The sequence below is a fragment of the Chiloscyllium plagiosum genome, chromosome 11 (genome assembly GCF_004010195.1).
Source record: "Chiloscyllium plagiosum isolate BGI_BamShark_2017 chromosome 11, ASM401019v2, whole genome shotgun sequence".
Taxonomy (NCBI): domain Eukaryota; kingdom Metazoa; phylum Chordata; class Chondrichthyes; order Orectolobiformes; family Hemiscylliidae; genus Chiloscyllium; species Chiloscyllium plagiosum.
In genome coordinates, this window is record NC_057720.1 from 14614329 (window position 1) to 14641145 (window position 26817).

Sequence of the window (26817 nt, forward strand, 5' to 3'; positions counted from 1 at the left end):
GGGGTAGACCATTTAGGTCAGAGATGAGGAGAAACGTCTTCACTCAGAGAGTGGTGGCTGTGTGGAATGCTCTGCCCGAGTGGGCAGTGGAGGCCCAGTCTCTGGATTCATTTAAGAAAGAGTTGGATAGAGCTCTCAAGGATAGTGGAATCAAGGGTTATGGAGATAAGGCAGGAACAGGATACTGATTAAGGATGATCAGCCACGATCATATTGAATGGCGGTGCAGGCTCGAAGGGCAAAATAGCCTACTCCTGCACCTATTGTCTATTGTCTAAAGGAGAACCAAATGAGTTTCTCCGAAAATCAACAACAGTTTCGTGGTCATCATTAGACTCTTAACCCTAGATTTTGTTTTTAATTAAATACAAATTTGACCATCTGCCATAGCAGAATTCAAACCTGGGTTTCCAGAACATTACCAGGGTCTCAGGGTTAACACTGCAGCGATAATACCACAAGGCCCCTGCCTCCTCTACATCTCCTGACAGTGCAGCGAGAAATGTCAACATGTGTGAGGTGCTCAGGTACTAAAGTGGGTCTTGAACTCTTAACCGCTGTCTCAGGGAAAGTGTGCTACCACTGAGATAAAGGACAATTTCCTCCATGTTTAGGTCTTCCGCGGCGTTGGAAAGTTTGACTTTGAAAGATAAAAACCCATGACAATTCTGCAAATCCCTGCCTTTGATCAGTGTCATTAAATAATACAGCAGATGCCCACAGAACGTGATTTGAGACTGCGGTGTTATTCACTCCATTGTCACTGCTGTTTTCCAACAGCTCAAAGTCATTTAATAACTGAGTCATTTGTCTCAGTCAAATCCATCGAATTCAGCACCGCCTTCCTAACCTGCAATCTTCTTCCCGACCTCTCCGCCCCCACCCCAGTCTGACCTATCACCCTCACCTTCACCTCTTTCTACCTATCACATTTCCGACGCCCCTCCCCCAAGTCCCTCCTCCCTACCTTTTATCTTAGCCTGCTGGACAAACTTTCCTCATTCCTGAAGAAGGGCCTATGCCCGAAACGTCGATTCTCCTGTTCCCTGGATGCTGCCTGACCTGCTGCGCTTCTCCAGCAACACATTTTCAGCTCTGATCTCCAGCATCTGCAGACCTCACTTTCTCCTCCTTGATAAGTCTATAAGTTAGCTCACTGAGCTTGAACCTTCAACTCCACGAGCTAACTTACAATAAATAAAAGCTACCTGCGTCATCTCGTTCCTGCCTCAGTCGAAGCAAAACACTGAGATACAGTATAGTTTTGCCTCCTGCATCTTTATTCCGTGCCCTGGAGGGAGGGAGAACGATCACCCATGTGCACAGAGACATGAATTCTCTGTCTTCTGGAAGAGCAATTTCTTAATGAATTATACAGTCATTTTACAGGGAGGAGCGTCCAGATAAGGCAGCATACATATTGATTGGGTGACCGTTAGAAGCAGCAAGTGTCAATAGTAAAGATCAAGCCATCTGCTGTTACACAATGAAGAACTGGTTTCACATAATGAATACTTTTCACCTTGTTAAACTGACCTTACATACTGAATGCTTGCAATATTGCTAAATGGCTTTACATAATGAATGTTTTTCCACCTTGTTAACCAACTACCCTTGATTCCAGCACCTCATTGTTTACTGCAAGTTCTTATCTGATCTGAGTTATGCTTAGCTGAACCTCTTGTTTCTCAAAACTTAACTCTTTCCCTACCTGTTCATGCCCTATACACATTCTCAGCTCCTGTTACTCAGTCTGCTCATGCTTTTGAGGGAATAGTCTCCCAACTCCAATGAACAACGTAAAGGTCCAAGAGCTCAGGTGGCACCTCTCCCACCTCTATAAGAAATGTAATGGGTTTGGGTTTTTTGGGGAAGGGTGGAATTTATATCAGAGCAGACAGCCTTTTATTATGAGGGTTTTGTTTATTTTGAGCATTGTGGAGGTATATTAAACTGTGGCTTGTAAATATGGCTTGGATCATCTGAAGAGGAAACATTTGCAGAGCATCAGGGGAGATATTGTTGAGTGGTACTAGGTATTTGTTCTTGCAGAGAGCCAACTCAGTAATGACATAATGAATAGCCTCCTGCATTGTTAATCTGTTTACCTGTGTATGGTTTTATCAATGAGTGTCACTGCCTAAAGCTGTCAGGTGCATACCATCTTCAAGACTGTGTGTGTGTGTATGCCCAGATGAAAAGCTGCCATTTCATATATTCACCATTTCTCCTTGAGAATGTGATCTTGCGACTGTCCAATTACGATGAATATCAATTGGGTTAATCAGTTTAGTGTTATGTATGTGGTATTGAATTCTCATGGAGGTTCTGCCTCCTTTTATAGTTATCTTTTGTTACTTGCAGTGCCATACACTGACCCAAATTGATAACCTTTGTCTGGAAGTTTTGAGATTCCTGTGGCCAAAGAAATATTAAACTGGAAAAAAAAATTACTTCACTTACAAGAAAATTAATCAGAGAATGGAGAAAGATTTAAACTGGTAGGGACAAGTTCAATTTCAGCTTAAATGGCATAATGTTATGGTCATGAAGACTTAACCAAGCTGTGAATGATTGAGACCTAAATGTTCAGAGTTATAGGTTGTTTTGCAAAGATGGGGAAAATTGGACAGGTTTTGGGATGGGAGGGAGTAGTGTGTTGTCAGAAGGAATTTCAGTAAGGTTAATCAAGCTGCAGAAATATACATAAGTAAAGTTTATGCAGGAACCTGAAAGATTTAAGTCTTGCAGTAATTGTCTTCAAATGTAGTGCTGCTCTGAAGAGTGCAGGGATAGAAGGACCTGGTTGGTTCAAGTGCATATGTTTTTGTTTTTGAACATTACAGAATATTTTGAGAAAGCAGTTAGCAAAACATGGGAGGTTTGTGTAAAAAGCAGGGATGTAGTGCTAAATGTAGCCCAAAATTATGAATTGGATCTAGTTCTGTTCACCACGTTTTTAGGAAGGATGTGAATGCCCCAGGAAGGGTACAGAAGAAATTTACAATGTTTTCAATGATAAGGGAACTTCTCTGTACGGCTTAGTATCAGAATGGTTCTAGTGATCGGGAAATACAGCTGAGGATTATATTGGAGAAACTTGTGGTATTCTTTATGGTCCAAAGATGATTGAGGGGAGATTTGTTGGGAGGTGTACAGCACCAAGGCAGTGTTAAGTAATGTAGACTGGGGAAATAACTGTTTCCATGAGGCTATTGTACATGGACTAGGGGAATCCATATTCTGTGTATTTAGGTAAGAGAGAGGGGGATGTGAGGAAGATTTTTTTTTAAATGCAATGAGCAGCAAAGAGCTGGAACTTGCTGCCTAAAAGGGTTGTAGAAGTGAAGATGAGTAAAGATTTCAAAAGGAAATTGGATGGGCATTTGAGGGAAATAAACTTAGCAGGTGACAAGTACTTGATCGGCCAAATGTCCTTTTGCTGTGCTGCTATGACCGACTTCCTGAGTTTAGACCTTGATATATTTGATCATTCCTTAATGAAGGAACTCTTTGAAAAAAGAGGTTAAAGGAAGATCCAAATGTGATTAATGGTCAGTCAGAAAATGACAAGCTTCTTGCTGAAGGAAACATTCTGTTTGTCAACATGTGGCAAGTGTTCTGTTGCCCTGTGCTATGTGCTCTGAACTTCTCTATATGTTGTTGGTTTGGATTGAAAAATAGACAAGTGTATTATCCACGTTTACAGACTGCACCAGATTATAAGGCACAGTAATTTGTGTAGGAAGGTTATGGTCATAAAAAGGAGAAACAGGGCTGCAGATGCCGGAAATCAGTCGAGAGTGTGGTGCTGGAAAGACACAACCAGTCAGGCAGCATCTGAGGAACAGGAGAATCAATGTTTCTGGTGTAAGCCCTTCATCAGAAATGAGATGGGGGAGAAGGTGATAGGGTGGAATGGATAGATGGGAAAAGTGACAGACAGGTCAAGAGGGCAGTGCCGATTTGGAGGCTTGGACTGGGATAATGTGTGGGGAGGAGAGGAAACTGGCGAAATCCACATTTATCCTGTGTGGTTGCAGGGTCCCAAGGCAGAAAATGAGGCGTTCTTCCTCCAGGCGTCGGGTGGTAAGGGTTTGGCGATGGAGGAGGCCCTCCAAGATCTGCATGTCTTTGGTGGAGTGGAAGGGGGAGTTGAAGTGTTCGGCCACAGGGTGGTGGGGTTGGTTGGGACAGGTGTCCCAGAGATGACCCACAAGTTGGCGACCTGTCTCCTTGTAGAGGAGGCCACATTGCGTGCAGTGGGTACAGTAGATGTCATTGGTAAACTGATACAGGTAAATTTCTGTCTGATGTGGAAGGATCCTTTTGGGGCCTTAGACAGAGGGGAGGAGGGTGGGGGAGGGAGGTGTGGGTGCAGGTTTTGCTGTTCTTGCTGTGGCAGGGTAAGCTGCTGGGAGTGGGGTGTGGGCTGGTGGGGCGTGCATCTGATGAGGGAGGTACGGAGGGAATGGTCTCTCCAGAAGACTGATAGGGGTGCGGAGCAAAATATGTCCGTAATGGTGGGGTCTATTTGGAAAGTACACTAAGGTTGGTGGGGTGGAAGGTGAGGAAGGGGGTTCCATCCTTGTTGCGTTGGGAGGGGTGGAGGTTCAATAGTGGAGGTATGGAAAGTGGAGGAGATATGCTGGAGGGCATCGTCAACCATGTGGGAGGGGAAGGGGAAATTGCAATCTTTAAAGAAAGAGGCCATGCTCATTCCTGATGAAGGGCTTATGCCCGTAACGTCGGTTCTCCTTCTCGGGTGCTGACTGACCTGCTTTGTCTTTCCAGCACCCCACACTCTACTATGGTCATTAAAAGTCATAGTGGTCAGAATTGTGGGAGGTGGATTTCCATGTCGGTGAGTGAGATTGTCTACATGAATCAAAGGAAGATAAATTAGAATGTTAATTGTGAAGGTGAGCAGATATATTTTAGTGTCCATGGTGGGTTTTTTTTTTGTACCTAAAAAGGCTGATAGAATATTGGCCTTTATCTCTGAGACTTTGGAATGCACAAGTTAACTATGCTTCAGTTAATCACATCTTTGGTCAGATCATATCTACAGTTTTGAGCACAAATTTCAAAAAGATAACATTGGGTTTTGAAGGAATGCTGTGCAGACTTATTAAACGTCAGTGTTGTTTTGAAGAGTAAGTTTGAGACATGTTGCAGAAACTTCATATTACTTATGAGTTGAGAAAGGTGATGGAATCTAATTATGTTTTAAAAATAAAGCAGCTCATTGGGAAGTTGCAGCAATAGTTCCCCCTGTAGAGTTCAGAATGATGAGTTAGAATCTCAAATTTAGACCTGAGTGATCCATGTGAAATTGGGAATCACATTTTTCTCATACAAAGCGATGGAAATCTGAAACATTCCCCAAAAAAGCTGTTGATACTGGATCATTTGAAATGCTCAAGCTCGGAATAGACTTTTGAATTAAAACGGTAATAATGCTGAGGGGCAAATGCATTTGAGATACTGATCTAATTTAATATCTTGTTTGGTTGGGATCTTTGGATCAGGCTTAAGTGACTCAATGATCCTGATCCTATTTTCTTATGTGGAACGTTAATATACCTATATCTAACTGCATTTGGATATACTTTGCATAGGAGTTTCTTTGTCACCAGGTTGGAGATTCAGGTTAGCTCCTCTGCCACTTTATTCCCTTTCCCTAAGTTCACTGGGCTGGGGTGTATACTCTTTTTTTTGAAATTAGAATGAGGTTTGATCATCTTGAAATATACAAGAGCATGAAATTACGTCAGGGCAGATATAGAGAGGGTGTTTCTTCTTGAAAAGGTTAGAACTAAGGACCACAGTTTTAATAACAAAAGTAGATTTCCTTTCAAAACAATGAGATGGTTGGTCAATGGAATTTTCTTTCTCAAATCACTGGTTGCTGACCTTTGACAGACAATGGAGTCTAGGGCTATGGAAGCAGATGACCAAGTGGCCTTGAGACCATAACCAGCTCCGCCACGATCATCTTGAATGACCGAGCAGGCTTAAAGGGCCAAACGGTCTATTTCTGCTCTTAAATAATGTGTATTGATGAACTTCCTGAAAGGCTTGTCCTTCTTTTTAGTCCTGAATTTATATTTTTTTTCTCTTCCTGCATTTTGCCCATCTCTCCTCATGCCTTCTCAGTGTTTACCTTATCCATTGGTTGTGGTTCTGTTCGCCGAGCTGGGAATTTGTGTTGCAGACGTTTCGTCCCCTGTCTAGATGACATCCTTGGTGCTCGGGAGCCTCCTGTGAAGCGCTTCTGTGTTGTTTCCTCCGGCATTTATAGTGGTTTGTCTCTGCCGCTTCCGGTTGTCAGTTCCAGCTGTCCACTGCAGTGGCCGGTACGTTGGGTCCAGGTCGATGTGTTTGTTGATAGAATCTGTGGATGAGTGCCATGCCTCTAGGAATTCCCTGGCTGTTCTCTATTTGGCTTGTCCTATAATAGTAGTGTTGTCCCAGTCAAACCCATGTTGCCTGTCATCTGCGCGATTTGCTACTAAGGATAGCTGGTCGTGTTGTTTCGTGGCTAGTTGGTGTTCATGGATGCAGACCGTTAACTGTCTTCTGGTTTGTCCTATGTAGTGTTTTGTGCAATCCTTACATGGAATTTTGTACACTACGTTGGTTTTGCTCATGCTGGGTATCGGGTCCTTTTGTCCTGGTGAGTTGTCTGAGAGTGGCTGTTGGTTTGTGTGCTGTTATGAGTCCTAGTAGTTGTAGTAGTCTGGCTGTCAGTTCAGAAATGTTCTTGATGTATGGTGTTGTAGCATGTCCTCATTCCGTTGTCTTTCCCCTCGGCATCTGTTGATGAAAGTTGTCTGAGAGTGGCTGTTGGTTTGTGTGCTGTTATGAGTCCTAGTAGTTGTAGTAGTCTGGCTGTCAGTTCAGAAATGTTCTTGATGTATGGTGTTGTGGCATGTCCTCATTCCGTTGTCTTTCTCCTAGGCATCTGTTGATGAAATTGCGGGGGTATCCGTTTTTGGCGAATACGTTGTAGATTGCGGTAAGACTGTTTGTTCTAATCTTTGCATTACTGCTTCTGCTGAGTCCAGAGATGGGTGAGCCCATGGGTATGCCGTTGATTTGTTCGTATATTTGGATGTTGAATGTGAAGTGTGTTGTGAGGCACAGGTCCAGTAGTTTTTGCAGTCTTTGTTGATAGGTTCCCCGTCTTATTGTCTGTTCTGTATGTTCAACAGGCTGGCTATTGTTTCTCTGGCTAGGGTTTTGTCAATAGAGGTGAACAGTGCCATTACATTGAATGAGACCATAGTTTCTTCCTTGTCTATGTGTATATATCTGATGACCAGCTATCCTCAGTAGCAAATCACACAGATGACAGGCAACATGAGTTCGACTACTATTATAGGACAAGCCAAACAGAACAGCCAGGGAATTCCTAGAGGCATAGAATCTGTGAATGAGTGCCATCAACAAACACATCGACCTGGACCCAATATACTGGCCACTGCAGCGGACAGCTGGAACTGACAACCGGAAGTGGCAGAAACAAACCACTATAAATGCCGGAGGAAACATCACAGATGTGCTTCACAGGAGGCTCCCAAACGTTGAGGATGTCACCTAGACAGGGGATGAAACGTCTGCAACACAAATTCCTAGCTCGGCGAACAGAACCACAACAACGAGCACCCGAGCTACAAATCTTCTCACAAACTTTATCCATGGGTCCCCACCTCCTCCTTTGTTCAATCCTATTCCTATTACTAACTAGCTGACTTCTGTTGGCTCCCAAACTACATGACTTTTGATTCTTTTCCCCTTCACAAGTCCACACCGACCTTGCTAAGAGTAACTCGTCCAGAGTCTCTTTCCCTCTGACTAATGCACCTAACACTATGGGCAATTTAGCTTGGCCAATTCGCCTGACCTGCACATCTTTGAACTGTGGGAGGAAACCGGAGCACCCCAGAGGAAACCCAAACAGACACTAGGAGAATGTGCAAACTCCACACACAGTCGCCCGAGGCTGGAATCGAACCTGGGATCCTGATGCTGTGAGGCAGCAGTGCCCAAAAAAAACCCTTGACATCCTACTTCCTTTCAAATTATCAGCCCATCTTCAACTCACTTTTCTTCTCAAGTATTTGAATGTTTCTGCCCCTCAAATCATTTCCTAGATTTTTTTTGTAATTCTAATTGAAACCTTCCAATATTTCCACCACTCCCAATATATTAAAATGACTCAAAGTCCCAAATGGAATCCTGTGTGACTCTCCCCTCACTTGTCATTCTTTAGTCTGCAACCTTTGACACAATGATGCTCCACATAGGTGCTCCACAATCCTGTTTCAGTATTGTCCAAGTGAGAGGGACGATCAGTTTGTATTCAGTCTTACCTGTTGAATCATAGCCAGAGAATTGCCACCAATAGTTTCTCTTTCTGTTCCTGCGCAGTTGCCCTTTGGTGTCCGAAGGAATCTATCTTTTGGAGCCTTCCTGTTTCTCTGTACATGCTGCCCTTTGGCAATGTTTCCAAAGCACATCAATTACCATGTATATTGAGGTGACGTCCAGCTCAACCATCTCTCTTGTCCCAGTCTATTATTTCTAAATTGTCCTATAACCAATACTGTACGTCTTTGGTTATTACTACAAATTCCACTCCTTCACCACTGATGATATCTTCTCCCTGATAACAAGCTGAGACTGAACCATAATGTTGCTATTTCTGTGCCATAATTGATCCCAAAATCAGCTTTTGACCACAAATTTGCTTTTATCAAGAAGGCTTACTTAAACATCACCCCACTCCGTCCCTTCCAGTTCCTCTGCTGCTGAAGTTCTCATCCATGTTTTTGTTACCTTTTATACTTCTTGCCGGCCTCCCAAATTCTATCCTTTGAGCTTGACATACTTGCCTGTGTCCTAACCTGCACCAGATTTCAAATGCCCATCATGCTTGTGCTTTTTGACTTGTGTCGGCTCGTGGTTAAGTAATATCCATTTTTTAAAATCCATCTTTGCTCTGCCTCCTGTCTATTTCTCTTTTCCAGTCCTGAGAAAGCGTGTAGCCTAAGATGTGACACATTTGCTGCAGAGAATGTGGGAAATTGCTTGTTCAGAAGAATTGGGGATGCCTGTTCTTAGTGTCAGTGGATTGGTGTAAATAAGGTGATAATATTTGTTCACTTGTGGAATACGTGGCAGTAGTTCCTTCTCTCCATGGAGGCTGGAGGTGCGCATATTTCACAGTAGGATGTCGGATAGTTTATATTGAAGACACTTAATGAAACTCATACTCCATAGGAAAAGAACTTGTAATTTAATAAGCTGAGTGGAATATACATAATAGAACAATCCTGATACATTTTCATTAATACTACACTGAGCAGATTTGAACTTATGAAGCTCAGTTCCCTCATCCTTGTCTGTGCTGGAATGTGAATGTCTCATTACCTTTACAGGCTAGGAAAAAGATGTTTGTGTGAGCGACAGAGGTGAGCAAGAGAGGAAATATTCTTGTGTAAATTACATTCGTTGATTATAAAGGTTCAAGGGACACCAGAGAGAGAGAGAAGACGGAAGCTGGTGGAGAATTAACCCTTTATAGTCTGGTTTGAGTGAACACTGTCTTGACATGGATTGAATGTTTGTGTTGTTCCCGGGAGCTCGGGATTCGGGAATGTTATGAACTTAATTTGCATTCTGGGAAACAAAGATTATTTTAAAAGGAAAAAACCATTTTGTCAGACAGTGATACTGAACATGTTAGCTGCGCAAGGTTACCTCATGATCTTTTTACTAGTCTCTCATTATGATGTACGAGCCAAAGCAATTTGACCATTTGGCCTGGCTGGATCAAGATTTCCCACTTTGACGTGCGTGTAGCTTAATTAGTCAAGCGTACTCAGACCTGTCAATGAGTTTCTCTTCCTCTGCAAACTTTTTTGCCATTTTACTGCCGCTTATCTGATTAAGGACATATGGCGTTTTTGTAATTTTAATACCAAATTCTGTATAAAAGACAGTTTGTTTGCAGCAATAAGGAGAGTACTCTAAGAGAGCTCTTCGGGGTAAGAGCTGGCATGCTACTCAGCAAATGGTTTTAGAAGGAGAAAGTGAGGACTGCAGATGCTGGAGATCAGAGCTTAAAATGTGTTGCTGGAAAAGCGCAGCAGGTCAGGCAGCATCAAAGGAACAGGAGAATCGACGTTTCGGGCATAAGCCCTTCTTCAGGAATGGTTTTAGAACCTTAGCTGAAGCCTAGCTTGTAGGTGTCTATGTTATAGTGTAACATTGATTCCATTGGTAAATCAAGGTAATAATTTAAACTAAACTGTCTGTAAAAGTCTTGTATTCCAGACTACCACAGAGTACGATCTGTGGGACAAATTAAGAGAGGCTACAGGTAGAGTTCATCAGGGATTCCCTGAGCCATCTCGAATAGGTACTTCAACAATCCCACAAGCTATCTGTGTCCATCTGGTTAATGAATAAAGCTGATTTAATCATTACAACATTAGATCTGAAACCACACCATCTTTCCTTAATACTACTTTGGCTAAACTTTTGATCAGCTTTCTTACCTCCTTCCATAACAAGATGTAATTTTGTTTTATTTCTTTCTTTGTGGAGCCCTTGGAATATTTTATTCAAGTACTATATAAAGTTGTTGTGAACAACCCCGGCTTTATAATTAGAAAATATTGATCCTTCTGTTTCCAACATTTAAAGATTTTTTTTTTGAATAGCTCAAGGAAACTTGGTAGAAGCCACTAACTAATTGTACTTGATCCAATCATATGTATCAGGGGTATGGGGTTGCCAAGGACCAGTGAGCAATAGTAACCACAAACCATTGATTGTTCCACAGACAAATGACGGTGCTCAAGATCAAAGGGTATGGTATCCTAAAGCAACAGTCCCTTTTGTTAGAAAAAGGATGAATAAGTAATTGTTAAAATACCAAATCATTGCCCCCTTTTCCGACTTGCCTTTATTTACATTGAGAAATACACATCTGAGTCAATGATCTATTTGATCACAAGCAAATGAGCTATCATGGAGATTTGAAAGCTATGTGCAGACAGTCACTTGCATACTGACCATTTTAGTATGACACCTTTTGAAAGACCTCTTATATTTTGTATTTCGTTAGTTCACCTTTTTCCTATGCCAAGATTTGAACTTCAGGCTGCTATTTTTCAGTCATTGAACATTTGCTGACCAGCTAATGGTGGTATTGCTGGACTTTTAATCTAGAGAGCCAGACAGCGTTTTGGGGACTAGGGATCGAATCCCGCTATGGCAGATGTTGGCATTTGAATTCAATTTTTTAAAAGTATAAATCTGGAATTGAGTCTAATGATGGCCATGAGTCCATTGCTGATTGTCATAAAAACTAATCTGGTTCACTAATATCCTTTTAGGGAAGGAAACTGCCCCCTTACCTGATCTGGACTACATGTGACTCCACACCCGCAGCAATGTGGTTGACTCTTTACTGCCTTCTGGGCAATTGGGGATGGGCAGTAACTGCTGGCCTGGTTAATGACACCCATAGAACATAAGGACGTTACAGCACAGTACGTGTCTTTCTGCTCTCCATGTTGTCCTGTGAAAATAATCTGCTGCTCATCTAACCTACACTGTTCCATTATTATCCATATGTATGTCCGTTGTCAATTTAAATGCCCTTAACATCGGCAAGCCCACCACTTTTGCAGGCAGGCTGTTTCACACCTCTTTGAATGAAGAACTACTCCTAATGTCTGTCCTAAATCTATTACTCTTCAATTTAAAGCTATGTCCCCTCGTGTTAGCCTTCACCATCTGAGGAAAAAGGCTCCCTCTGTCCACCCTATCTAACCCTTTGATTATCTTATACCTCATCCTATCAACGAATTTTTTAAAAATCTTTGCTTCTCTAGTTACTATTTAAATCTATGAAGTGAAATTCTGTGGAATAAAACAAGCTGATTTTGCAATTTGGAAGTACAGAAGATCAAGTGCTTAGTGATTTTGTGTGTGTGTGTGTGTACATATTATGGTTATTGATGGTTACGTGCACTTGAGTCATTGCCTTCATTTTGTTGTTTTGTAATCTGAGAATATAGGATTGCAAATACTTTGCCTGAGACAGGGTAAGCACCAGAGAATTGCAGCTTTTTACATTGTTCTTTTTGTGTTGTGCTTGTTGCTGCTTATACCATTTGAGTTAGTCAACAATCTTTTAAGCTGTGTAAGGATAGGATCTCAGACCACAACAGAGTCTTTCCCAAGCATATTGATTTAATAGATGTATTTGGGTTCTGAAATAGGCAGGTCCAGTGTGGATCATTGAATGCTGTCATGGAGTTTAAATTCTTCAAAATTCATTTTGAGATGGATATTATTAATGTGGGACACCCTGGAGAGTAGTTACGTTGCTCCTTTGCTGAAAGTGGCAGTATGTCCTTGCTCTTTTCATTAGGGTAGAAAAATACATTTTGCCAACCAGATTCCCTTAGAGTATCACACCAAAGGATGACATTGTGACAGTTGACTTTTATTTTAAGAAAAAAGTTATAGCAAAGTTACTATTTTGATGCCCATCACAATACATTTATGGAATTTCATATACAAGATCTTGTCATTTCAGATTGTCCGCGAACCCCAGATACTCCCAACCCTGAGTCTACAAATAATAGCCGCATCGCTGCCTTGAAGAAGCAATTGGATATTGAGCTGAAAGTGAAGTTGGGAGCTGAGAATATGATTCAGATGTACTCAAATGGATCCTCCAAGGTTGGTTAATGTGCTAAAATACACCTGCAGGATTGTGCACAATAGGACTATCTATATTCAAACATAATCTATTTGAACTAAAACATGTCTATTTGCATGCTAATATGTCTTGTTTGTTTTAAATTGAGCCTGAACTGAAGTTTGATGCTAGCCTTTCAACAAAATTATGGAAATTGAGCATTTTGTTTGGCTAATGTCAGCTTATGCTGTATTCTGCAGTTCTTTTTCAAAAAACAACCTTTTGTATTAAGCAGTGTTTTTGCTACAGATCAAAAATAAATTTGGTAAAATTCTCTTGAGGGCATTTTTAACTGATCTTACCAGCCTTGGTATATCCCAACAAGCTTATTTTCAGGTACCCATTCAACTGTGCAAGATCCCCAGATTGGTAGATCATGTTTGTATGAGGGTTTAGTGCAGTACAAAAGCAGCTAAAGCACTTTCTATTGTATTGAAAACAGACTGGCATTAATACCTTCTCTAAGGGTTAAACTGGATGAGTTTCCCTATTATCAATCAAAACCCTAATGGGAACTCATGGTTGCAGGGTGCTCTTGTGAGGTTGGAGCTATAGTTGATGGGCTGAGGTGGTGTTAAGCAGCATTTCCCAACTTTTTTGTATTGTTACCCCATTTTAAGCTTTTGTGGAGTTGATGTTTGACAGCCGTGAGAATGCAGAATTTTTAAGTAACTGCTGCTTTTCAGGACAGAAGTTAGGCCTGAAAGGTCAGTCAGTTAAACTATGTCCACTATTTAACAAAGAAAGCAAAGATATAAAAGGACCCACAGTCATCAGTACAATTGCTCTGAGGAAGGATCACTCAAATCACAATGTTAACTCTGATTTCTCTCCACGCATGCTGCCAGACCTGATGACCTTTACCAGCAATTTTTGTTTTTGTTCACATTTGATAAGGTTCCGCATGGTAGACTGGTCAGTAAAGTTAGATCACATGTAATCCAGGACAAGCTATAAAATTGGATATAAAATTGACTTGATATTAGTAGACAGAAGGTGGTGAGAGTAGGTTGTTTCTCAGATTGGAGGCTTGTGACAGGCGGTGTTCTGCAGGGATCGGTGCTGATGTTTGTCATTTATATTAATGATTTGGATGTGAATATAGGAGGCATGGTTAGTAAGTTTTCTGATGACACCCACATTGGTATAGTAGACTATAAAGAAGGTTTCCTCAGAATAAAATAGAATCTTGATCAATTGGGCCAGTAGGCTGATGGGTGGCAGGTGGAGTCTAATATAGATAAATGCGAGGTGTTGCATTTTAGTCAGGTAAACCAGAGCCGGACCAACACAGTTATGGTAGGACCCCAGGGAGTGTTGTCGAACAGAGACCTAAAGGATGCAGGTACATAGTTCCTTGAAAGTGGTATTCCAGGTGGACAAGGTGATAAAGACATTTGGAACTCTTGCCTTATTGCTGAGAGCATTTTGTATAGGAATTGGGACATACTGTTACAGCTCTACAGGGCATTGAGGCCACCCTTGGTGTTTTGTGTGTAGTTCTGGTTCCCTTGCTATAGAAAGAATATTATTAAATTGGAAAGGATTTACATGGGTGTAACTGGGAATGGAGAGTTTGAGCTATAAGGAGAAGCTGGATAGGCTGGGACATTTTTCCCTGGAGCGCAGGAGGTGGACAGTTAACTTTTTTTTTTGTAAAGAGGTTTTTAAAATCATGAGGGACATAGATAAGGTGAATAGCCAAGGTTTTTCCCCTAGCTTCGGAGAGTTCAAAGCCAGAGGGCATAGTTGTACAGTGAGAAAAAGATTTGAAAGGGACCTGAGGGGCAATGTTTTCATGCAGTGGGTGAACTGCCAGAGAAAGTGGTAGATGCAGATACAGTTCCAACATTTGAAAGGTATTTGGCTAAGTACATAAATAGGAAAGATTTAGAGAGATATCGGCCAAATGCAGGCAAATAGGACCAGTGTTATTTGAGAAACCCGGTCGACATGGACTATTGCACTGAGTGGTCTGTTTCCTTGCTGTATGACTCTAGTTGGAGTTCCACGCAGATGATTGCCTGAGGGTGGAATCAAAGCCAGGTACCTGGCACTGAGGCAGCAGTGCTAACCACTGCGCCACCATGCTACCCTTTTGTGCTCTCACCATTTGGGCAGACCAGCAAACTTTATACTGGATCAGTGATGCTGGAAGAGCACAGCAGTTCAGGCAGCATCCAAGGAGCTTCAAAATCGACGTTTCGGGCAAAAGCCCTTGATCAGGAATAAAGGCAGTGAGCCTGAAGCGTGGAGAGATAAGCTAGGGGAGGGTGGGGGTGGGGAGAGAGTAGCATAGAGTACAATGGGTGAGTGGGGGAGGAGATGAAGGTGATAGGTCAGGGAGGAGAGGGTGGAGTGGATAGGTGGAAAAGGAGCTAGGCAGGTCGGACAAGTCATGGGGACACTGCTGAGCTGGAAGTTTGAAACTAGGATGAGGTGGGGGAAGAGGAAATGAAGCTGTTGAAGTCCACATTGATGCCCTGGGGTTGAAGTGTTCCGAGGCGGAAGATGAGGCGTTCTTCCTCCAGGCGTCTGGTGGTGAGGGAGCGGCGGTGAAGGAGGCCCAGGACCTCCATGTCCTCGGCAGAGTGGGAGGGGGAGTTGAAATGTTGGGCCACGGGGCGGTGTGGTTGATTGGTGCGGGTGTCTCGGAGATGTTCCCTAAAGCGCTCTGCTAGGAGGTGCCCAGTCTCCCCAATGTAGAGGAGACCGCATCTGGAGCAACGGATACAATAAATGATATTAGTGGATGTGCAGGTAAAACTTTGGATGTGGAAGCAAACTTTATATGTCATTGGTCCTGATCTTGCTTCAATTGACTCTCTTGCTTAGCGTAGTCTTGGGTCTGATGACCATTTAGACAGACATTTATTTTTGGTTCTGATTTGGATGTTGTTCAGCAATTTTGCTGTAGGTAGAATTTTCAGAGTATGCACTCTTCTTGATATTGGCCTATGAGTTATCTTACTCACTTTAGGCCTAATAGGACTCTCTTGCTGTCTCGAGTCTGCATACCAGCAGCAAATTGGCTTGCTGGCCCGGATCCTGAAGAAAATTTTAACAATTTGGTTGAGGCTTGGCTTTGTTTTGTGGGCCTTTGGTTTTGCTGTGGGCAAACCTGGAGTTGCTCTGTTCAGGATATGCCCTGAATGGTATTCCGCAAGCTCAGTTGGACTGGCAAGTCCCCTTCCATCAGGATACCTTGCAACTCATGCTCCAGTTGCTGCATTTTCCAACGATAAAACCAGTCGTAGTGCGTGGTTGAAGTCTAGTTGGGTTTCAGTTAGTAGGTGCTTTTGCATGGTTACACCATTAATCCCACTCTTGCCGCCACTGAAATAACACTGAGGCGAGTATCCTGTCGCCAAGTCTTTGTTTACAACAAAAACAGACATTGCTGGAAAAGCTCACCAGGTCTGGCAGCATCTGTGGAGAGAAATCAGTTAATGTTTCAGGCCCAGTGACCCTTCCTCAGAAGTGTTTTTTTTTTATCCCAGCAGTTTCCAATTTCTAGCATCTGTTCTTTCGGTTTTTATCCATTATTTATACGTGGAAAGTCCTTGACTCTGGCACAGCCTTGTGGGAGTTAGCAACCAGTGTCAGAATCTCTGACACCTCTCTTTATCTATCAGCCAGGAATCGCTGATTGGGGGCTGTTAATCTGGTCCACTCTGGAAGCTCATTCTGAGGTCCAGCTGGATATTGGTCAGAGTATTGAGTACAGGAGTTGGGACGTCATGTTGTGGCTGTACAGGATGTTGGTTAGGCCACTGTTGGAATATTGCGTGCAATTCTGGTCTCCTTCCTATTGGAAAGATGTTGTGAAACTTGAAAGGGTTCAGAAAAGATTTACAAGGATGTTGCCAAGGTTGGAGGATCTGATCTACAGGGAGAGGTTGAATAAGCTAGGGCTGTTTTCCCTGGCGTGTCATAGGCTGAGGGGTGACCTTTTATAGAGGTTTATAAAATCGTGAGGGGGCATGGATAGGATAAATACACTTTTTTCTCTGGGGTGGGGGAGTCCAGAACTAGAGGGCGTAGGTTTAGGGTGAGAGGGGAAAGATATAAAAGAGACCTAAGAGGCAACTTTTTCACACAGGGTGGTACGCGTATGGAATGAGCTGCCAGAGGAAGTGGTGGAGGCTCGTAGGATTGCAACATTTAAAAGGCATCTGGATGGGTATATGAATAGGAAGGATTTGGAGGGATATGGGTCAGGTGCTGGCAGTTGGGACTAGATTGGGTTGGGATATCTGGTCGGCATGGACGAGTTGGACCAAAGGGTCTGTTTCCATGCTGTATGTGTCTACAACTCTATGACCTTGGTAAAAACAATGACTGCAGATGCTGGAAACCAGATTCTGGATCAGTGGTGCTGGAAGAGCACAGCAATTCAGGCAGCATCCGAGGACAGGCAAAATCGACGTTTCGGGCAAAAGCCCTTCATCAGGAAATTCCTGATGAAGGGCTTTTGCCCGAAACGTCGATTTTGCCTGTCCTCGGATGCTGCCTGAATTGCTGTGCTCTTCCAGCACCACTGATCCCGAACTCTATGACCTTGTTAAAATTACTACATACCCAATACTCCAGCTGAGGTACAAGTTCAACATCACTTCCTTACCCCTATTAATACAACTGAGAATGTTGTAGTTTTAGTACTATTCCACCCATCCTGCTATCTTCAATGACTGGTGTATGTAAATGCCCCCACGTCCCTCTGCACCTGCACCCTCTACCTTGTATTGTATCTGTTCTTTTGACCATTATCTCACTTGATCTTCATGTGTCACCTATTCTCCGAATATACCAACTTCTCAGTGTACTTTCGAATTCTACATTGCACTCCTCACTGTTTACAATTCTCCTGGATTTAGTGTCAAGTCCAAACTTGGAAATTGTCATTTGCACACCAAGATCCAGATCAAGAGATCCCAATATTAGCCCACTGCAAACCTTGATGCATTGACTTTTGTTTTTGTTTGCCAATACTGAACCTGTTTTGTGTTCATGTTGTCACTGTCCCTTTTGTACCATCACTATTAACTTTCCCCAAGTCTATTGTGAGGCTCTGCATCCAATGCCTTCAGGAAATATGTAATTTTTTTTATTCACCCGTTACATGGGTGTCGCTCATGACCAGCATTTATTGCCCTTCCCTAATTGCCCTTCAGAAAGTGATGGTGAGCAGCCTTCTTGAATTGTTACAATCTATAAGTTGTAGGTTATCCCACATTGCCATTAGGGATGAAATTCCAGGATTTTGACTGAATGAAACTGAAGGAATAGTGTATGTTTTTCCAAGTCAGATGGTGAGTGGCTTGGAGGGGAACTTGCAGGTGATGGTGTTCCCATGATCTGCCACCCTTGTCCTTTGAGATGAGATTGCATCTACCAAGGGGCGGCATGGTGGCTCAGTGATTAGCACTGCTGTCTCACAGCGCTAGGGGCCCGGGTTTGATTCCAGCCTCTGGCGATTGTCTATGTGGAGTTTGCACATTCTCCCTGTGTCTGTGTGCGTTTCCTCCCACAATGCAAAGATGTGCAGGTTAGGTGAATTGGCAATGCTAAATTGCCTGTAGTGTTCAGGGATATGTAGGTTTGGTGCATTAGTCATGGGTAAATGTAGAGTAATAGGGTGGGGGAATGGGTCTGGGTGGTTTACTCTTCAGAGGGTCGGTGTGTACTAGTTTAGCCAAATGGCTTGTTTCCACAATTGTAGGGATTCTGCAATTCTGTGAAGTCGACAGTGAAGATCCCTACTTCACGGTACGATGGGACCTTGATCATGTGGGCAATGAAATGACAGGTGGAGTTTAATTTAAATAAGTATGAGGTGCTGCATTTTGGAAAGGCAAATCAGGGCAGGACTTTTGCACTTAATAGTAAGGTTCTGGTTAGTTTGCTGAACAGACCTTGGAGTGTTGGTTCATGGTTCTTTGAAAGTGGCGTTGCAAGTAGACAGGGTAGTGAAGAAAGTGTTCAGTATGCTTGTGTTTTTTGGCTAGTGCATTGAGTAAAGGAGTTGGAAGGTCATGTTGCGACTTGTACAGGACATCAGTTAGGCCACTTTTGGAATACTGCATTCAATTCTGGTCTCACTGCTTTAGGAAGGATGCTGTGAGACTTGAAAGTGTACAGAAAAGATTTACAAGGATGTTACCAAGGTTGGAGGGTTTGAGCTATAGGGAGAGGCTGAAAATGCAGGGGCTGTTTTCCCTGGAGAGTCAGGGGCTGAGGGTTGACCTTTGTAGAGGTTTAGAAAATTGAGGGGCATGGAAAGGTTGGATAGCCAAGTTCTGTTCCTGGGGGTAGGGGAGTCCAGAACCAGAGGGCATAGGTTTAAAATGAGGGGAAAGATTTAAAAGGGAGCCAAAGGACAACTTTTTCTCACACAGGGTGGTGTGTGTGTGTGTATGGAATGAGCTGCCAGAGAATGTGGCGAAGGCTGATACAATTACAACATTTAAAAGATACCTGGATGGGTATTTGAATGAATATGAAGGGTATAGAGGGATATGAACCAAGTGGTATCATATGGGACTAGATTAATTTAGGATATCTGGTCGGCAAGGACGAGTTGGACCAAAGGGTCTGTTTCCATGCTGTACTTAGTCAAAAGGCTTAACCCTCAACGCTCTCTGTTACCTCTTCGAAATGCTCCAAGTAAGTTGAACACCATTTTCCCTTTCGTAATCCTGCTGAAACTTCCTAATCTACTTAATCAATTCTTTCTACAACTACTTGATTATCGCCTAATTCGCGAGACATAATTTACCCCTCGTCGCTGGGCATTCTGTGGAGCTCCCCCAAGTGGTTTGCACATATTCTCTTTTTATGTGCAATTTGCTAGCAAAACATGATTTAATATGTTAAAATATACATCAGAACTACGTAATTTGTGGTATAATATCAAAGGAACTGTGGTTTACCAAAATAAAAACACCAGATTTGGGGGTTTTAAGTTGTTTGACATCAGTTTTACTGACTATATACTATTGGGTGTTATTTATTATATTCTCTGTTTTGAAACTGCGAGTCAGTGTATTCACTCAGAAGTTGTTGACCTTTAACTGGGATATATGTCGCTGCAGGAGTTGGCAGGGTCCAGGACCTCATCCAAGTAAATCGCTTAAGTGTGAGTTTGCTGACTGACGACAGTGCAACTTTGTGATAATGATGACCTGAATATTATCCTAGCATGAGAGACAACCATAAACATTCCTGATATGGGTTCCTAAATGGAAATTAGGTTACAGAAGCACTTGATTTTCACCACCTCCTCCTCCTAACATAGTAACATAGAAAATAGGAGCAGGAGTAGGCTAGTCAACCCTTCGAACCTCCTCTGCCATTCAATAAGATCATGGCTGATGGTCCAACTCAAGGGCTATATCAAACTGTTCTTGGAAAATATTCATGTTTTGGCCTCGACCACTTTCTGTGGCAGAAATTCTAGGAGCTCACTGAGGTGAAGAAATTTCTTTTCATCTGTGTCCTGAATGGCCTCCCCCATGTCCTGAGACTGACCTCTGGTTCTGACTTTACAGTCATTAGAAAAATCTTTCCTGCATTTAACTGACTTGTCCATTTGGAATGTTCTAGCATTTTACGAGATCTCTCTCCTCTTAAAATCTCATGAATATAGTCCTATTCAATCCAGTCTCTCTCCATATGTCAGTTCTGTGATCCAGGGAATTAGTCAGTAAACTTTACACTCCCTCCCCTAGCCAGAACATTCTTCCTCAGGTAGAGGTCAGCACTGCACGTGTACTCACCAAAGCCCTTTTACAGTTGCACCAAGATATCCCTGCTCCTGTACTTGAAGGCCAACATATCATTTGCTGCCTTCACCACCTGCTGTGCCTACATGTTTACTTTGTGACTGGTGTACAAGAATACCCAGGTAATTTTACGCCTCCGTCTTACCCAATCTGTCGTCATTCAGATAATCTGTCTTCTGCCTTCCTGTTTTTGCTACCAAATTGGATAACGTTTATCTGCTTTATACAATGTCAGCCATCCCTCAACCTGTCCAGAGCAAACTGAACCATGTCTGCAGCCTCCTCACAGTTCACCTTTTCATATGGCTTTGCCATCTGCAGGCTTGGAATTGTTACATTTAGTTCTGTCATCTAAATCATGAATATATATTCTGAATAGCTGGGGTCCAAGCACTAATCCGTGCAGAACCACACTAGTTGCTGCCTGTCACTTAGAAAAATACTTGTTTATTCTTCCTGTTTCCTGTCTCCAGTTCCACTAATTCTCTATCCATGTCAATGCACTACCTCAGTCTGCTGGCACAGGGAACAGTGGGCAATTGCATGTGTATTCATTGGGAAGTGCATGGTCTCACACAGTGGTGTCGTCATGTTGACTTTACATGTGATGTTAGATGCATGTGCAGACAAGAGCAGGCAATTTTGGATGGGCATTCAGAGGTTGCTAAAGAGAGAGGGAGAGATGCAGGTGGAGTCCCGCAGAGCAAGAAGGGAAGAGGGGCCAAGAATTCACGGAGGGTGGGGCAGCAACGGCAAGGACACTCAGGACTCTGAAGGCTCTTCCCACCCCTCCTTTTTGCCTCTCCCTCCCTCCAGTTCTCTTTCTCTCAATTCCAATCTCTCTCCTCTGTACTCTCTGCAACCGCCCCCCCACCCCCAAAAGTACCCAGTCACATCGACTGAAATCTGCTTTAGATCATTGCATAGTGTGCATACATTGGTGTCAGCAATCTTAGCCTAATTTTACAAACTAATGTCTTAACATCTTTTATTGAAAGCCTTCCAAAAGTCGAAGTAAACCATATTCACAGGCACCCTCTAACAATTATTTCTACTGGTTATATTCTCAAAGAATTCTATTTGATTTGTCAAGCATGTTTTCCTTTTTTTTTGTAAATCTATGTTAACCGTATCTGCTTTTATCACTGTTTTCTATGTGCTCCACTCTTAAATCTTTTCATAATGCATTTACCCTACTACTGATGTCAGACTAGCCATATTACAATTCTGTTTTCTCTTTATAGTCTTGACTGTGGTCAGCATAGTCCCTGGATTGAACCTGTTGGCTTCAGATGCATGTGACTCATTGACACACCAAATATACATTTATTCAGAAAACCATCTGGGGAAACTGGTCTATTGGGCTACACTCTACTGCATATTTTATTTGGCATAAAGGCTGGGCGATCTGTAGACTAAGCTGCACTGTTCAATCAAAATGTCGAAGCATTATACATCACCTTTTTTTTTCCATTGAAAATAAGCGTGACTTTCTTGGGGCTAAAGTGTTAGAGTTCTGCCTGACTAGACTACATATTCACCAAACTAGACAAGTGTTTGTTTTCTATAGAAACCAAACCTTGGCTGCAGTGAAGAGTTTAATATTAGTAAATGCAGTAATAGAACACATTGCGTCTTGTAGTTCCTGCCCATCAGGGAATAACTAGGTAGAATGGAGAGTTTGTGTTCTGGATACTCATTGAAGAAAATTCTGCAGCTCACTACCTCACACATAGTGTTAATGTTGCACATATTTAAAATTCAGAATTTTTCTTTCCTTTTTTATCTGATCTTGACTAACTTGACTTATTGAATACCACAGATCAGTTTACTTGTAGGACAAATAAATTGTTCACTCATCAATGTATACATATGAGTTGCCTTATGTTTTAAACTAAAATAATTAAGTAGAATAAAAAATGTAACAGCCAAGGTTGCTGTCGTTTTTGGTGTTGTACAGAATAGCTTAATTTTTGCAATTTTTTGGTTGTATTGGGCAAATGAAAACCGGAAATGCACAACAGGCCTGTGCTTCTGAAAAGAGAAAAATGTTAATTTGTGTTCTTGGTAGCTCTTTTCCTGCTTTTATTCAAATGCAGACTTTAATATGTACCTGTTCCAGCTTCTAGAATTTGCAATATATTTTTCTGTGGAGGATTGGGGGATGGGCAAAGAAGAATAAGGAGAACTTAGCAAATTTCAGAATGTTGGAAAGCTGTAATAAAGTACAAAGTTTGAAAACAGAAGTGACCATTTCTATTACTGTAGCACTTTTGTAATTTGCCTACTGACATAATAGGGCCACAGCGGATGCCATTTCACTAGCCCTGCATTGATCCCTGGAACATCTGGACAACAAAGACACCGATATAAGACTCCTGCTCAAGTACAGCTCCACCTTCAACATTATTATCCCTCCAGACTGATCTCAAAACACTGCGACCTAGGTCTCGGCTCCACCCTCTGCAACTGAATCCTCATCTTCCTGACCCACAGATCACAATCAATGAAGATAGGTAACTGCACTTCCTCCACAATAACACTCAACACTAGACCCTCCCCCTCCAAAGAATGTGCTCTCAGCTCATTATGGTATTCCCTGTACACCTACAACTGTGCCAAATTCCAAGCAAATGCCATCAACAAATTTTCTGGCAACACCACTGTGGTGGGACGGATACAAACAACATTGAGCCAGAATGCAGAAAGGAGATAAAGGGCCTGGTGAGGTAGTGCAATGATAACTTCATACTCAATGTCAGCAATACTAAAGAACTGAAAATTGACTTTTAAAAAGAAAGGAGAACATGCCCCCATCTACAAAGGAGCAGAGGTTGAGAGTGTCAAGTTCCTAGGAGTGATGATAACCTGTTCCTGACTTCCCATGTAGATGGGACAGTCAAGGAGGCACAGCAACCCCTGTTCTTCCTCTGGTGGCTCAGGAAACTTGGCACGTCCATAAGGACTCTCTCACCAACTTTTACAACTGCACTATAAAATGCATAACGACCTGGTACAGCAACTGCTCTGCCCAAGACTGTAAGAAACAACAGAAGGTTGTGTGCACAGCCCAGACTATCACGGAAGTCTGCCTCCTACTTCAGTTACGTGTATCATTGCTGTGGCAAGGCTGCTAACCTCAGCAAAGATCCATCCTACCCTGGTAATGCTCTCCTTTAACCTTTCCGTCAGGCAGACTATAGAGAAGGTTGAGTGCACACACCAGCAGATTAAAGAACAGCTTCTTCCTTGCTGTTATTAGATTGATGAATGGGCACTCTAACTTCAAATAATGTTGATCTTCCCTTGTGTACTTCCTGAATGGTGTAACCTGTATGCCTTATTCTGTCCAAATTTTCTTCACCCTATGATCTGTATATTCTTGCTTACTATAATCTGCCTGTGTTGCTCGCAACCAAAGCTTTTCACTGTAATAGGTACATGTAACAATAAATCAAATGTATCAATTTCTGCACGTCCAATTGCAGCTAATTATTTTGAAGAATAATAATGTAAGCAAAGAAAGAGAAAATTGTGTAAATATATTGGCAGGGCCACTCAAATTGTGTCTTTCAGTTTCTGGACTTTAGTTGCACTCTGCTTTTTGCATTTGGATTGTATTTGGTCATTTTTGTATGTATGGAAAGAAATCTTGAGTTGACTGGTATAGATATCAAAACCAGACTAAATAAGTCAACTGATGTCTGTAGTGATGGTGTTTGAAGTTCAAGTCTGTTTTACTTTGCAAGTGTTCTGTTAAATGTTGTCTTTAAAGTTGCAAATATTTGATTAAGCACTCATCATTTTACAGGATCGAAAGTTATTAGCTGCAGCTCAACAAATGCTTCAGGACAGCAAGACAAAAATAGAAGTGATTAGGATGCAAATTCTTAAATCGACACAGACTAGTGAAGCAGTCTTTGAAAATTCAGATGGAATAGGTAAGACCTAGATTTAAAATATGAAAGAGCTGGATGTGCTATTGTTACAGTAGCCTTTTGAAGTTATGAACATATAATGTTGATGTATGAACTATTATTCAACATTCTTGCACAGTGATGTATCTAAACCTCTGATATTATAGCTCTTTGCCCTGTAATATAGATTTGTTAAATCTTTCCTTCTGTATTAACATTGTTTTTGGGAGATACATTAATATAAAGATTATCAGCAGGATTTCTGCTAATTTTGTTTGATTTTGATGGCCTTGTTTAATGGCTTCCTTCTGTGTATGATACCATGTGAACAGCATTTCAAATGTATTGAAACATGCCTGGTGGCTATTGATAACTGTTGACAAAAAGGGCATTATTCTCTCTCTCTTCATCAATCATGCTTCATCAGCACTGACTTAACAGCTGATTCAATGTTGTTTTCTTCCAGTTGTGCAGTAATCATCTGTACCTGTGTTTAAAATTTCTATTTATTTCAGCAACAAAACCTGTGATAAGCCCCCTAGAGCTTAGAGTTGAAGAGCTCAGGCATCACTTCAGAATAGAGTATGCAGTGGCAGAAGGAGCAAAAAATGTTATGCGACTACTTGGGTCTGGAAAGGTTCCTGACAAGAAAGCACTTTCAGAGGTAATTTTAAAAGGAATGTATTTTACATATTTGTTACTGTAAATCTTCAGTACTTTTAGTTGAAGTAATTTTTCTTTCTCAACAAGGCACAAGCAAGATTTAATGAATCAAGTCAGAAATTGGATCTTTTAAAATACTCCTTAGAGCAAAGACTAAGTGAGCTTCCAAAAAACCACCCAAAGAGCAGTATTATCAAAGATGAATTGTCAATGGTTTCATCACCGGCGCTCAGTCCACGTCACAGTGTGATTTATCCACAGAATCAGTACAGCACTCTATCCAAACCTGCTGCATTAACAGGTGTGTATTTCCAAAATCTTCACTGTCAAGATTACTTTTGAGTGTGGTTGTTATGCAGGAGAGTAGTGCTGATTTATAATCACTGATACTCCATTTTGAGATGATCACATAACTGTCGTGTTGCACTTTCAGAAGCATAGTTCTGTAGTTCCATCTTAAATGGTTCTATGATATACTGTCATTTTCTAACATCAGAAAAGTGCACTTTTCCAACATTTCATCCCATATCCACTAAAGTTCTTAAATGTTTATATTATAATGTTTACACCTATTGCTACAATTTGATCTTTAAATAGTTGACATTTCCATTTTGTCCAAATGTTCACTCCAGATCAAAATCACCAATTTTCTGTGACTGTAAATTCTGGTGCATTGATTCCCTGACCCTCTGTTAACTTTGATATCACAATTCTGCCATCCATCACCATTCCTTCTGTGATTACCCTCTATGACAATGCCATGTCCTGATGCCATTTTATCTATTCCAATGCTGTCAAGTTTCTTCCTGCATTTCTCATTTTCACACTTGCCTCTGTGCTCAATCTCCAATTTCTTCACCTTTTCCTCACTTTGCACATTAGTGATGCTAACAGTAAATATGGATTCACCACCAAATGTACAAAATAACTTTCAATGCAATCTCTTTGCTGTTATGCCTTATTTGTCTGGCCATATTTCTGACTCTATCTGATATGTCACTTTGAGCCAGGGCTGAAGTTCGCAGGAAAATCAAAGCTATTTGTTTCATTCCAAATAGAATCTCAGCCAGCTATTTTGATTAAACCTAGAGGATGTGCAATCCGTTTTGATTCCAATATTAATCAGTGTTACCTTGGAGCCAAGTCTGCTTGCCGCCATCTTCCAGTAACTTGTCTGTAGTGTTGTCAGTCATCAGCCACATTTCTCATTGTTTGATGATCCATCCCTCAAATGCTTTCCTTGACGTCACTATAAGGGTGACTTCATAGAGGTTTAAAATCATGAGGGGCATGGAATAGGGTGAATAGCCAAGCTCTTTCTCCCAGGGTAGGGGATTCCAGTACTCGAGGATATAGGTTTAAGGTGAAAGGGGAAAGTTTCAAAAGGGGCCTGAGGGGCAACTTTCTTGTGCAGAAGGTGGTACTTGTATAGGGCACGCTGCCAGAGGAGGTGGTGGAGGCAGGTACAATTATAGCATTTAAGAGGTATCTGGATGGGTATATAGAGTTTAATTCAGATAAATGAGAGGTGCTGCATTTTGGGAAAGCAAATCTTAGCAGGACGTATACACTTAATGGTAAGGTCCTAGGGAGTGTTGTTGAACAAAGAGACCTTGGAGTGCAGGTTCATAGCTCCTTGAAAGTGGAGTCGCAGATAGATATGATA

General features: G+C 41.9%; 1 protein-coding gene across 2 annotated transcripts in view; it reads left to right on the forward strand.

The window, feature by feature from the left end:
- Positions 1-26817, forward strand: part of LOC122554156 (serine/threonine-protein kinase N2-like) — a 117200-nt gene that overhangs the window by 66950 nt on the left and 23433 nt on the right. For both annotated transcript variants that reach the window (XM_043698731.1, XM_043698732.1), the window contains 4 exons: positions 12623-12768; positions 24383-24512; positions 25004-25152; positions 25239-25452. In XM_043698731.1, the coding sequence (XP_043554666.1) occupies positions 12623-12768; positions 24383-24512; positions 25004-25152; positions 25239-25452 (639 nt within the window). The remainder of the gene's footprint in view (positions 1-12622; positions 12769-24382; positions 24513-25003; positions 25153-25238; positions 25453-26817) is intronic.